Genomic DNA, 14013 nt, shown 5'->3' on the forward strand with positions numbered 1-14013 from the left:
AAATATACTAACCTTAAAGTTTGCGATTCAACTCTCAACTAACATAACTGCTGCAGCTTCATCTCTTCAACAGTAATTCTCTGTGTATTAGTGGCCAATGACTGGTGCAGTCAGAGCTATCTGATTGCTTTCTGTTCTGCTGCCTGATCTGCCTGGTGCTTGAACCTGCTCCATTCACTCTCACTTCACTCAGGCTCTCTCTGCTCCCCTACCCTACCCCCATTCCCACCCACCTACCCTCATTGCACCTAAACTTACACTTCCTAGCCACACCCACAGCTTCCAATTAACATATTGCCTCATTCATACATTACCTCTTCACCTTTATCCCTCAATTATCACCACCCTCTTCCACACACTCCTTATCTGTACCAAATCCTTAAATGCTACCTACACACACTCTTTATACTCCTAAATTTCTCTATACAAAGTCTAAACAGCACATTTCCCATCCTTTATCTTGAACATTACACATCCCCCTAATAATTACCATCATCACTATCAGCATAATGTTTTAAGCATGTTCCCATGTACTATTCCCTATTCATCTTCTCTCACTACACTTCATGATTTCTTATCTTACCACTATCAACCCTATCTCAGTACCCCTCCAAACTTAAAACAGTCACATACAGCCATTTTAGTCATGCCAACAGCTACACTTTATATCCTACAACCTGTTTCACTTACACCCACTGATCTTCCCCACACTAAAATTTTGTCCACAAACACCCATACACTCTCCTATGAAAAGTACTTTGATAGACTTAAAAGATGCCTATTACCTTACACTTACAAACCCAAATTGTCTATAATACCACTTAGTGGTGCTATCCAACCAAATTCAGGACCCACTCCATCTAATTATTCCAGTCTTTCCAAATACCTCAGGTCCTTAAAGATATTCACAAACAACTTCCAAAGCATTCAAAACTCACAGACTTCCATGTCTGGACATCCCAAAATCATCCAGACATTATTGCCACTACAGAGACCTGTTTCAAACCACAAATAAAAGACTCTGAATCCCCCCCAGGTTTTAACACTTTAACATTTGATAGACAGCCCAAAAAAGGAGGTGGAGTAGCACTCCACTTCTCTACTTCCTACTGCATAACTCCCTGCACTAATACCATTCCTGAATTCTCTAACACAGAAGTACTTATCTTTATTTATTTATTTTATATTTGTTTAATGGGAAAGTTTGACTGGACACAGGTCTATTTTCAGCGGAGGCCCGGGGAGAAAAGCTCCACAGTACAATACATTACATGAGAGTAAAAAGAAGTAGAACATACATACATATGGAATATATACACATCAGGACAACATGCTAGTGATTAACAAACATACATATAACATATATACACACATATCATTATCTCATTCCTAAAAATAAACAGTTCCAAAAAATTATGCATCACCATTCTTTACATTACCCCAGGTAATAAAATACCCGTTCTGGAAGACATCCTCGCCCAGATTTCTACGGCAATTAAAAATAAAACCATAATACTGGGTGACATAAATATTAACTGGTTTAACTTCTGCTCTATGTTTCCAACCTCTAATATTAAATTATTTAATTTCAATTAATTAATTCCATCTCCCACCAGATTTTTCAAAGGCAACACAGAAGGCTCCATCCTTGATTGGATATTGGTCAGCAACCCAAACAAAATATCCTCAGCTGGTACTCTCTGTAATATACTGAGTGATCACCTTCCTACTTTAACAGTTAGAACTTCATTCTTCCTTCATAAAGAACATACCTAAAAGCAATCTCAAAACTTAACAAACTTTGACCGTCTGTCATTCAGTGACATACTAAAACAGATGAACTGGAGTACCCTAAAATCCATTCCTGTCAATGACACAGTCAACTATTTTAATAGTTTATTCCTTGAAATCCTTAACAAACTTGCTCCCCCTGCACAAAAAAGATAAAATCCAATCATGTCCCTTGGATATCTAAATCAATTAAAATACTTATGCAGAACAGGGATAAAATTTGGAAACTTTGGCTAAAAAACAAAACTCCATCCACCCTGAAAAGTAATATTAAGATACGTTTCTTGCTGTAAACAAAAGGGAGTTATCAATATAAGATGATAACTTTGTCTGCTCCCTGCCATTGCATGTACATGTGCTTAAACAGATATGTAACAGTTTTATATCAATATTGTGACTGTATGATTTTAAAATGAATTGTCAGTTAGTCCTTGAAGTGCAGCTAGTAAAGCCAAAGCAGGATTGTCTGACAGCTCTAGTTACTCATATGGCTTTACATATTTATTGACTGATTGCAGAAAATGAGAATGGATTGGCAGATTTTATATGACCACTTATTTTCTTTTCAGGAAGTATCCTGAACACTCTTGAACAGGATTTACAAACCAAAATTCTGGAATACTCAACCAAACAAATGTGGACATTGTAATTAAAAGAAATGCATATGAGTCAGGTCCAATATGTAATACCTGAAGTATTCATCTTGACATCAGTGCGCCAATACTGCTTTGTTTACTTGGTGGCTAATTAAAAAAGATGTCTTGCTCAGAGTGGATAATTCATAGTATTCCCACAATGTGGTTACAAGGTTTAGCCATGATAGTGAAGCCCAAATGATGAAAATATAGTCCCCAGACCATAGGCAAACTGGGAACTACCCATGGGGTTGCCATAATATAGGTGAATTATATATTGACTTTTTATTTAAAAAAAATTATGCTTTTTCTTTCATCATTTCTTAAATACAAATTCACAGTCATGTGCTATTGAACTTGTACAGAACCTCTGCTACTGTGCATTTATGACAAGTTTTTGTTGTTATTTTGTTTGGGACTAATTTCAGTGAGGTGACTTTCAGACTCAGGTGCTTATGATTAAGCTGGTAACTTGCAGACATCAAATATAGTACACTGATTATACTCCCAAATTATTAAAAAAAAATAAGATGGCTGCGCCTTTCTGTATAACACAACCTGATTTTAACAGCTTTCAAAGGTGCATAACAAAAAAGCATATTTGATAGCTGTTATGACCAGGATTCCTGCTGCAGTACAGAGGATATTCTTGGAAAAGCAGCACTAGCAACAATTTCACATATTTAAAAGCTGTAATATACTGTGTGATGCCACAAAACTAGACAAAGTTTGGTAGGGTGAAGTGTCTAACAGCTTTTAAAGCTGCTGACAGTTTGTGTGGCAGCAACAAGTCTTTCAAAGCTTTTAAGGCTATAAAATACTTGTGCTCCTATACATTGCTCTCTAACTAGTAACAAACCAGGACATAGTTAATTTTTGTGCTCTTAAATTTCAGGCCATGATTCATCTCTCCTTTATCTGCTCTTGATGTGAATTTCTTCGCATTTGTGTCTTAGATAAATAAGAAGATATTGTGTTTAGAGACATGTACAAAATCTTCTGGCTCCGGCAATGCACAGGATTTGCATATAACTACTTAAGGTTTTGTATGTTGCTCATATTGGCTAGCCACTTAATTAAAATGGCTGACAAATGACATGCGTTTATAATAAATAATAAGATACTTTCCATGTATATAAAATAGTTAACTGTTTTTACACTGTAAAAACTGTAATTATCCAGTTGTTGACTGTACTGCAAGTGCAGTAAATTCCACTATTAATCCCACAATTTCAAGACCCACAGCACACCAGCCATCAACCAATTTGACCATCATATACTTTATTGCTTGACTTGGATGTCTGACTTTTGCCATAACTAAGAGTGGTTGGAAATTCCTGGTGTTCCCTCAGCCCTACCTGGTATGTCTTTCTTCTCATAACCTAAGTCAAGGCCCCCGGGATCCCAGACTTTATGTAAAGGAGTACCCACACCAGATGAGTCAATACAACCTCTCAAAACAATCTCCATATTGAAACACAATGGCTTTTCCGTCCCATGAAATCTGAAGTAGTTCCATCAAATAGTGATCTTACCACATTCAAAGGTCAGGAATCACAAACCACCCTAGTTTCACTGGGAGATAGATTTATTTGTGACTGACTCTTGGTCCTTTCACCTCCCACAGAAAAAAATCAAAAAATACTTTTTTGAGCCAGTTGTATATAGGGAGAGAACATTGCCTGGGGAAAGTGTCTTAAAATTAACAATATCTCAGAAATACAAACATTTTGATAGCCTGGATTTTACTCAAAAACTGAAGTTTTTGTAACTACCATTTGAAAATTATTTTCAGCATGTAAGAATGCACTGGTACTTAATTATTCACAACTGTTTTACCAATATCCCTATTCTGCTTCATTAACAATTCTGACACCTTCCAGAGCTGTCAGTGCCTTTTCCCACTTATTGTGTTTGGGTAGATAAAGGAAGCATGTTTATTAACATTTATTTTAAGCCCAGTACATTTTGATAAATCATCTAACTCCTATAGAATCCCCTTAATTTGTTTACCTGGTTCATTTAACCAGATGATGCAATTATCCATAAACCAAGTTGTGAGAGTTCATTTTTTTTTTGTTTTCAAATGAACAAGTCTGCGTACTTGCCCACAAGGTATCTATTCATAGACACGACCACCAGAATGAAAAGAAGTTGGGACAGTGGACATCCTTGTCTTGTACCCCGCTATATCTTTACAGGTTCAGATAACATTCCACTAGATGGATTGCTGTAGAGAAATCGAATTCAAGTAATAAAACCTTCATGGATCTGAGAGAATCTGAGGATGTCACAGAGATAGGACCAATTTAAAGTATAGAATGCTTTGTTAACATCTATCAGCACCATCATTGCTTTACTGCTGCCTAAGAGATACCTTCATTGTAAATTTAACCATGGTGAAATTGCATCAGGACCACCAAATCTACTCTTAATAATGTCCAGATGGTTACCAGGGATTAATTTATCCATTATGCCTTCTAACCTCATGGCTAATATATTTGTAAAAATGTTCAGTAAAGATATCCATCTGTAGTTTGAGACCAAATGTGCATCCCTAAGATGTTTTGGCAGCATTATTACTTTTCATCTAGTTATCCCTGTAGGGAAGTTTTGAGATGCTATAACCTGGTGAAATAGAGATTTAAGATGGGGGCATTGCTCAGTTTTGAAAATTTTCTACATGCCTATCCCAAAACCATTTAACTCCAGGTGCTTTTTCTTTAGCAAGAGTATCAATGGCCTTCTGTATTTTCTGTTCCTTTATGAGAGTACTGTGTTTTACCAACATGTCTGTTGGAGCTTGAGGGAACAGTAGATGTCTGTAAGAAGGATTCCCAGCTCTGAAAATAGCCCTCCAGGTTTTGCACGGCTGACCTGTACTCATCTACAAAGATCTGCTTACTTTTAACCAGGTTTGTTTGACCCCCCCCACACACACACCTAATAGCATTATTATTCTTTTTAGTCATTTTCCTTTGGTGCTGTTTACCCTCCAGGCAATTAACCTCATAGATTTGATATCAAAAGGCCAGTGGAACAGTTTACATCTTTCTCATTTCTCATGTATATGCAAGCACTGAAGTTGTTTAATTTTCTGATTGATCTGTTTCAGTTGCCATAGAGTTTGTTAGTTCTGACACTAACATTTTGTATCTGTAGTCAAGAGCTCACAGCTATGCAGATTTTTATGTCTAATCAACATTTCTATTTTGAATATCAAGTGGGTGTCATTGTATAATATGAATATGCTCTTTGTTACAAATACAGCTGATATATAATAACCTGAATAGTGCATGCATTGCATTTCTGTTTGAGAAGAATAACGGCCAGCAAGTGCAAAGGATAAGGCTATGAGCTGTGTCAGCAGGCTGCTTTCTGTGCCCAGGGTTAGATTCCTTCCACCTCCTTTTCTTTGCTGTGTTACTCTGGACAAGTCGCAAACAGGCAGTGTTCCTGGACCCTGTCTGGTAAAGGTCCATGTGGATTAATGTTCTGCTGTGTTATAGTTAACAAATACAAGTAAATCAAAGCTGGAAATATGGGTTGTAAGTACAGCTTTAAATTCATGTTCATTTCTCTTCACTATTTTGCTGGTTTCATGCAGGTTCCCATCTTTCATGTGAATCACCTATGGCATCTTAATTAAAAAAGAATGAATAAGAAAAACTTTTTTTTTCAGGCTACAGTGATTAATTAACTATTTTCAAGCATGTGTCCATGACAAAATCTCCATCAAATATTGGTTGCACGGCATTGAGTAACTATCATTGCTGTACCAGAAACTTTAGTATTCATGTAAAACAAAAGAAACATTTTTTAATAGAGGACAAGTCGTCTGCACCCACATGTGGAGTGCTTCACTTAAATATGCCAATTACGTAGTCGCACAACCTTGGAGGAAGGAGTTAACTTGTTCTCTGGCTGTAATAATTCACTGGTGAACTCAATGTACTGTAACTGACCCTGTAGTTCAAAAAGTAAAAACAAAAAAACAAAGTTGTTGCCCCTGTACATGTAGAGCCCCCTAAACCCACAACAGAAAGTTATAGCTAGAAGCATCAAAGATCTGCATCACAAAAATCACAAAAAAAAAAAAAACACTCATTTGGTGGGCTTAAATATTTCTGTTCTAATAATAATAAAAATATTTACAAAGTTAAACACACTAAATGTAAATAAACTATGTTCCTTCAATTTACATGGTTCAGCCACATATCTTAGCTAGCCCTCTTGTTAACAGTGTTTGAATATAAATCTGAATGAGTCGCTTAACTAGATTTAAATACTAGTAATTATAAAGGAGGCTCTTCTTACATCAGTAAATTAAAGTCATAAGATAAAGAGAAATGCAAATGAGGAATGCAGCACACTCAGTTGTTTCTTTTTTTGGTCAGAAATAGCTTCTTTCCACAAAGATAAACATTCTGAAAGATCAGAGCTAAATTATCAATAATCAGTGTGGTTTCCTGCTAATCAGCGGCACACAAGGAATCCATTAAAGAATGTGGAATAATAAGGAGACACATTTTTTTCTCTTGTGAAGTTACAATTATTCTGAATAAAAGGTCCTAGGCATCAAACACTGATAGTGACAAAGGAGCCTACTGCTACCTGTTTGTCACTCAGCATGTTCTCATAAGCCTCTAGCTGAGCGAGTCTTACAGTGAGGCAGACAATATAGGTTTCTGCATGTTTCTGTGTGTGTTCATGAGAATCTCTGCTGTACTGCAGCTGTGGGTTTCTGTGTCCACTCCATTGCATGCATTTCTTTTTGCTCTTGGGATTATCAGACTGAGAACTTGTATGTAGACAAAAATATATATCTTTTTGGAGGGTATCTACTGTCGGAAAGATAATGCTTGGGCAGAGACGGATGACTGCATGGGGTCTAATCAGGGGATTGTTGTTGTGTGCTCCAGGCCTTCATGCTGAACATCAGGCTGTGGTTATTGTGAGATATGAGCTCTAAGCATCAGTCTGACTGGATTCCTTACAGGTACTGGCATTTTATCATTTCCTATAGCTGGCTATTTTCTTACTTGCATTTGCAGATCTCTGTTTAGAGTGAATTACAGTGCTTTAAAAGCCACTGGGACCGAAAGAGATAGCCATGTGTTGCATTACATGTAGCTCTCTTTTCCTCATCATCTTAATTAAGCAACACATGTCAATGCAATTTATTGAGTGATACTAATTCATTGATAGATTTTCCTCCATCACTGTACTTTTTAATCCAGATCTATGCAAGGTTCTCTGTATATGTAAAATGTGTCTGTCTGTCTGTGCTTTATGATTCATGAAGAAACTAATATTTCAGTCATTTTAAGCAGAATTGTAATGTGCATAACTGAAAGACAAAGGATTATACTAACATAGATGGTTTACGAGGGATAATTTTTTGGCATGTTGTAATAATAGTAGATTATTATGTTTCTGTTTTATAACTGCACTTATGGAGCTATGAGTGGACCCACAGAGATGTAACCACATGTGCACAGGTGTGTGTGTGTGTGTGTGTGTGTATATATATGTGTAGTAATCTATATACATATACTGTGTACATATAGAGGATGTAGATATAATGATGAGTTTGCACAGAGAGGGAAAGCCAAACATAAAGACACACACACAAAAGTTTGACTGTTACTAAATATGGACACTGAATGTCAACCACGTAGTTATGCTTTGTTACTTTATGAGCTATAAAGAAATTATTTTCTGAACTGGTAAAAATGTTGTATGCCGGACAATAGTTCTAATGTTTCCTGCAGCTCTCCAGAATTTATGTTGAGTTAATTCTGCTCTGTCTGATGCATTAAAAATAAATCCATAATAACCTTTGCAAGAGTCGGATTTTTTTTCTTTAAGTATAGTTGAATAAATTGCATTTCTGCCGGCTGTAAACTGAGCAAACTTGTTTTCTTAGTGTACATTAAGTACACCAGACATATAATGTATAACATAAATATGAGGCCCTTATTCAGTTACATAATATCAAATTTAATAAAGTAATTCAACTCTAAATATGAAACTATATTCTACAATGCATATTGTGTGAGAAAATCTGCCACTAGTACGAAAGCATCATATTTGTTTACTGCTGTACTAAAATTGTGAATGTATATTAAGAAGTGTTAATAGTACTATACATTCTTTCCATCTTTTTCAAAGCATTTCACAACAATGAAATGTTCATTAGTCCCATCTGTCCAGTACAGCTTATTTTGTTCTGAAGACAAAAAATTCTGAATTGCTGATGAGTCCTGCAATGTCTGCATGGTCCTGACATTTTAAAATGATGTAGTAATCTAGTTTATTTCAATGAGGTCTTCAGATGGCTTTCAGCAGCATATAAAAAGACATCATGCATCGTGTCTGTGTATATTACTGCTGCAGATCTCTCTGCTTCCATGGAGAGCCATGATTGCCATGGTAGCAGGGCTTCTGCAGCTGTCATTGGCTTGCAGTCCTGGTTGCTATAAGCGACCAAGCCTCCATGCCACCTATTTTAGTGAATAGTTGCGTCAAATGTGCTGGGCAGTCGTAGCATAAAGTAATAGTTCTACTTATATTTTATGGAGTTAAGTGGTGTTACAAATAAAATACCCACTTCTAAAACAACAGATAAGCAACAGTGACAAATGAAGTCATCATTTTTTTTAGAAATATTTTAATGCACTGTAAATTGCTGCTTCTTAGCACTAGCCTTTATGAGGGTTTTTACAAGTCTTGTGTGTCTTCAACAGTAGAGTTTTTTAACAGTGAAAAAGGTTTTATAATCGTATAAGGCTAGGTGTAAGAAAAAAAAAATTCTATTGTTGCATTACATGCAAGCATTAGGTTAACTTAATGAAATAATGATTGTAGATCAACTAAAATGTGGAATGCTTCAAATGCTTCATTACAAGATTTTGATACTGGTTTGCTTTGACTATAAACTGCAAGCTTACCAATAACTGTTTAAAGTTTTAACTTATCCTGTTTTGGAGCAGCAAGACAAAGAAAAAATCCTGCTACTCTACTGGACTTGAAATAATTTTATCCTTGATTTTGTCTGGTGAGACCTTGGACAGTTACTTCAAACCCATACACTGAGTAATAGAGGTAAAATACCTGATCACTGGTATGACAAAAAAAAAAGACTACTTAATTTCCAAGTTTTAAAATAACATACCTTGGCTGGGATTCATAGATAAACACTGCACAAGTGAGCATCTCTAATATTTGGGAGTCCACTGCACAGTTCTGCTCACAGTTAAAAATACATGCCTTTTATATGTCTTTGGAGTTGAGAATTAGCACAGTGTTTAATGTATTTACTTCACATTCACAAAGTACAGGGTTTGATTCTCATCTTTGAAAGAAAAATTGACTAGTCTTAAAATGGTTGACAAGGACATCTAGCCTAATACTTACCAACGAACCTTTGAATCACCATACCCCTCATAAAGCTGCTAATTTAGTGTTACACTACAAACAATTTGTCTATGAATCCAAGTGTTAATTAACTTCACTACACATAGATAGATAGATTACTTTGAAATGTAATGAACTAATGTATAGATGACATTTATATACTTATTCAATTTGTCTGGCACCTGCTGAAACATATGTATCATAGAGAAGATTGTTTGAAAAATATGCGACCACTTTAATGCCAAATTTTGCCATGCCATATTGTTATTGACATTATGTTTATTGATACAGGGACACAAGTGTAAGAAATGTATAGTTAATATTCATACTAGTTACATCGTGTAGTAGCTAGAGTTGTGTGTCATATTGAAAGTGACCATCCATTCTGAATACTACTCAAGAAGAAAGAATGCTGAGCGCAGCCAGAGGAGGATAACAGTAAGCAGGGTGTAAACAGTGAAAATTAATATGAAGGCAGACAAAGGCATAAATGGCAACTTCAGCGAGTGGCATTACTTGATTGAAGACAGTTTGGTCAAGAGGCTCTATGGAAGTTCTGTTAGATGAACTTAGTGAGAGAGTGCTATGCTGAATAAAATGCCAGCTGTTTGAATAACATTGCTGAAGTGCTAGCCAAGTCATTGAATTTAGGGTTAGCAAAGGTGTTAAGGTTATGATTTGACTCATGTTTGAGGTTCGGATGAAAGATCAAGACTAAGGTTATGGAGTGCAGGGGATGCTGTGTGCCGCATGGAATGTTGAAGCTTATCTTTATGGGTCTGTTTGAGTTTATGTAATTTGCATTAAACTGTGTTTAGACATTTTCTTTCATTTTTTTTTTTTTTTACTATCAGTTACGCAGCACGAGTAGTTAATATGGTCCCCATGTGTACAAAAAGTTGTAGTCAGAACTATTCACATATTTATTAAAAAGGGAATAATGACCTTAAATGGAATGATGATGTCATTCATAGGTAGGTACTAGGCTATTGACCCTAGGGCCTATATAAGCCTAGCCAAAAAGGTACCCTGGCTTTCGCCACCCAAGAAAATTATTTTCCTGTGTCCCTGTTGAGCAGAGCCACAGAAGTGATCCCTGGGGTGAATTTCCTATTTCCCATCCAATCATCAAGATTTTTCTTGAAGAGTGCTAATGAGGAGCTTTGTTTGATACAAATAGGTAGTTTGTTCCAGAGTATGGGAAGTCTCTGGGACAGGAATCTATCCCTCCAGCATGTTCTGTTTATTGTGGTGACAAGGTTTAGGTCCCCAGAGCATGTAACTCAAAGAGATTGGGATTTCTTTACGTGGAGCATATCCAACAGCTCTAGGTTTGACATAGCTTTGCATGTTAGGCAGAGACCACCTCTGAGTAGGTGATATGCAACGGAGTAAAGCTGGAGTTTTTTGAGACGGTCTGCGTAGGGCATCTGTTTGAGGCCGGTAATTCTCTGTGTGAGGTACTCTTTGGTCGTCCATGAATTATCAATACACAAGATATTTAGGAATGCCACTGAATTGTGGGATAAAGGACACGGAAAATGTACTGGATGAGTATGTGTAAGATGTGGTGCACTGGTTAATGTGTTTACCATACACGCGCAAGGTTTGATTCTTATCTTTGAGTGAAATTCATCAGGTTTAAAATGGCCCACAAGGGAAGCTAGCCTAATACTTAGCAATTAATCTATCTGTCTGCGTCTCTTGAGCAGACATGGAAGTTCCTTGGTGTTCTCATACTAGCTTGTTCATTCATACCTCATTAGTGGTGATTAGCTGGTACACATTTACTTAACATATGCGTTTTAAAGGTTAAAGAAAACATATCCTTGACAATATCTAGCTATTGTATAATTGCCCTGCTATCTGTTTGTTTCACTGGGATGTCATGATTTTGTTAAGTGGAAGAATGTTATTAATTTTCATTGTAAATCTGCATAATTAACAGACTGTCGTGCAATAAGGTTGGCTACAGATTTGTTTTCATTGCTCTATGCATAAATTTAGATTTTTGCATTCAAAGGAGAAAGTCTAAAAGTATTTACTGTCACATTTTCACATATTATAGCAAAACTTGTAGGACAAATAGGCGTATAGCTCAGACAATCCCTAAGTTGTCGGATAAACTGCCCATTGGGGTATGAAAATCAGATACTTTAGAGGTGTTTAAAGTAAGATTAGACATGTGTATGGGTGACAGAAAGTACATGCATGGAATGTGGGCATCTACACTTGTAATAGTGTAATGGCCTAATGCAGGTAATGATACTATGACACCTTAAACATTATATGTATTAGATGGCAGATATAGGTAATTGCTACCAACATGTCTCAGATAACAGATATAGTTGATTACTAGCAACATAAGTATCAGTTGACAGGTATGGATGATATCTAGCAGCACATGCCTCAGGTGACAGGCATGGTTGAATGCTAATCCATGTATCAGATGACAGGTATGGTTAATTGCTAACAAAATATCTGTCAGCTAACAACACATCAGATGGCAGGTATGGTTGATTTTTAATAGCACATGCATCAGATGACAGGTATGGCTGATTGAAACAACACATATCGGATGACAAGTATGATTGATTGACAACACGTATATCAAATGATATGTATGGTTGGTTGTAACAGCACGAGTAGGATGGCTGGTATGGTTGACTGTGACAGCACATGTATCAGATGACAAGTATGGTTCAGTGACAACACATGTGAGATGACAGGTATGGCTGAGTGCTAAGAATACGTATCAGATGACAGGTATGGGTGTTTGCTAACACGTGTATGAGATGACATGTATAATTGATTGACAACACATGTATCAGATGACAGGCTATGGCTGATTATCAAGAGATCATGTCAGATGACATCTTATGGTTGATTGAAGCAGCACATGTATCAGATGACAGATGTTACCAACATGTATCAGATGACAGGTGGGGTTGATTGCTACCAACACATGTATCAGATGACAGGTGGGGTTGATTGCTACCAACACATGTATCATATGACAGGTGGGTTGATTGCTACCAACACATGTATCAGATGACAGGTGTGGTTGAGTGCTACCAATGCATGTATCAGATGACAGGTGTGGTCGATTGCTACCAATGAATGTATCATATGACAGGTAGGATTGATTACTATCAATGAATGTATGAGATGACGGGGTTGATTGCTACCAGTGCATGTATCAGATAACAGGCAGGGTTGATTGCTATCAATGCATGTATCAGATGACTGGTGGAGTTGACTGCTAGAAAATACATTTAAATATAATTGTTTAAAGGAATGACAGACACAGTGTTAAGCTACAAGTCTTCAATGCAGGACACATACTGTGCAGTCTTCGATTGATTTCCTTTTTATTGGAAAGGTTGCTGTGCTCACATAAGAATGATGGTGTTATTATTTGTTAAACATGGATAAAGAGCAATGGTTGGAAACCAGTTGTATCAGGACAGATATTTTTTTTCTGTAGCGACATGCTAACAAAAAATCTGGTGACAGTGTTATGTGAGGTTTAAAGATTATGAGGCCTGTGATTATTACATCTTTGATGATAATAGCAAGCAATTGATCAATGGTAGTTATAAAACTTTGTTTTTAAGTTACATTTTGTATAAAATAGAGCATGAAATAATATTATGGAAACCTTATAAGAAAACTAGTTTGAATAAATTGAAAAGACTACAGTAGAATTAGAAATAGAACAAGGATATCCATTAATGTGAAACATTAAGTTATGAATGATTGCAATGTATGAATTTATACAGTGCCTCATGTATTTAAGAGGGGACCTTATTTAGGTATATAGGGCATTTACAGCTAATTATTTATGGGAATGCTTGGATTATCAAAGAATAATAGTTGTATTAAAGCAAACACTAGTTTAAATATGTTTGAGAACAACATGGATATTTGTTATGGGGTGACTGTTTTGCAATATTCGCAGGCTAGGAGGGCAGCATTACCATGCTTGAAATATTTGTCTGCATCTATATATCTATCTGCTGACAGATCTAAAAAGCAGACATTCCTGTTAAAAAAAAAAAAAAAAAAAAGCATTTATTGTCAGGGTAGACTGCATCCTTTTATATGTCATACTAGCCATGCTAGATTTATTTCCATAACAGATAGCAAAAGACATATCATAGAGGCA

The 14013-nt window shown here is 36.3% G+C and overlaps 1 protein-coding gene across 5 annotated transcripts in view; it reads left to right on the forward strand.

The window, feature by feature from the left end:
• TUB (TUB bipartite transcription factor) overlaps window positions 1-14013 on the forward strand; it is a 1349284-nt gene that overhangs the window by 617635 nt on the left and 717636 nt on the right. Inside the window, exon 1 of one of the 5 annotated variants that reach the window (XM_044082800.1) lies at window positions 7128-7425. The exons of the other annotated variants lie outside the window; for them this stretch is intronic. Within the exon in view, the coding sequence (XP_043938735.1) occupies window positions 7388-7425 (38 nt within the window). The 5' untranslated portion in view covers window positions 7128-7387. Of the gene's footprint in view, window positions 1-7127; window positions 7426-14013 lie in introns of those variants that run through there. 5 annotated transcript variants of the gene reach the window in all.

This window comes from Protopterus annectens, chromosome 9.part0, assembly GCF_019279795.1.
Source record: "Protopterus annectens isolate FY-2018-M chromosome 9.part0, PAN1.0, whole genome shotgun sequence".
Classification (NCBI taxonomy): Eukaryota; Metazoa; Chordata; order Ceratodontiformes; family Protopteridae; genus Protopterus; species Protopterus annectens.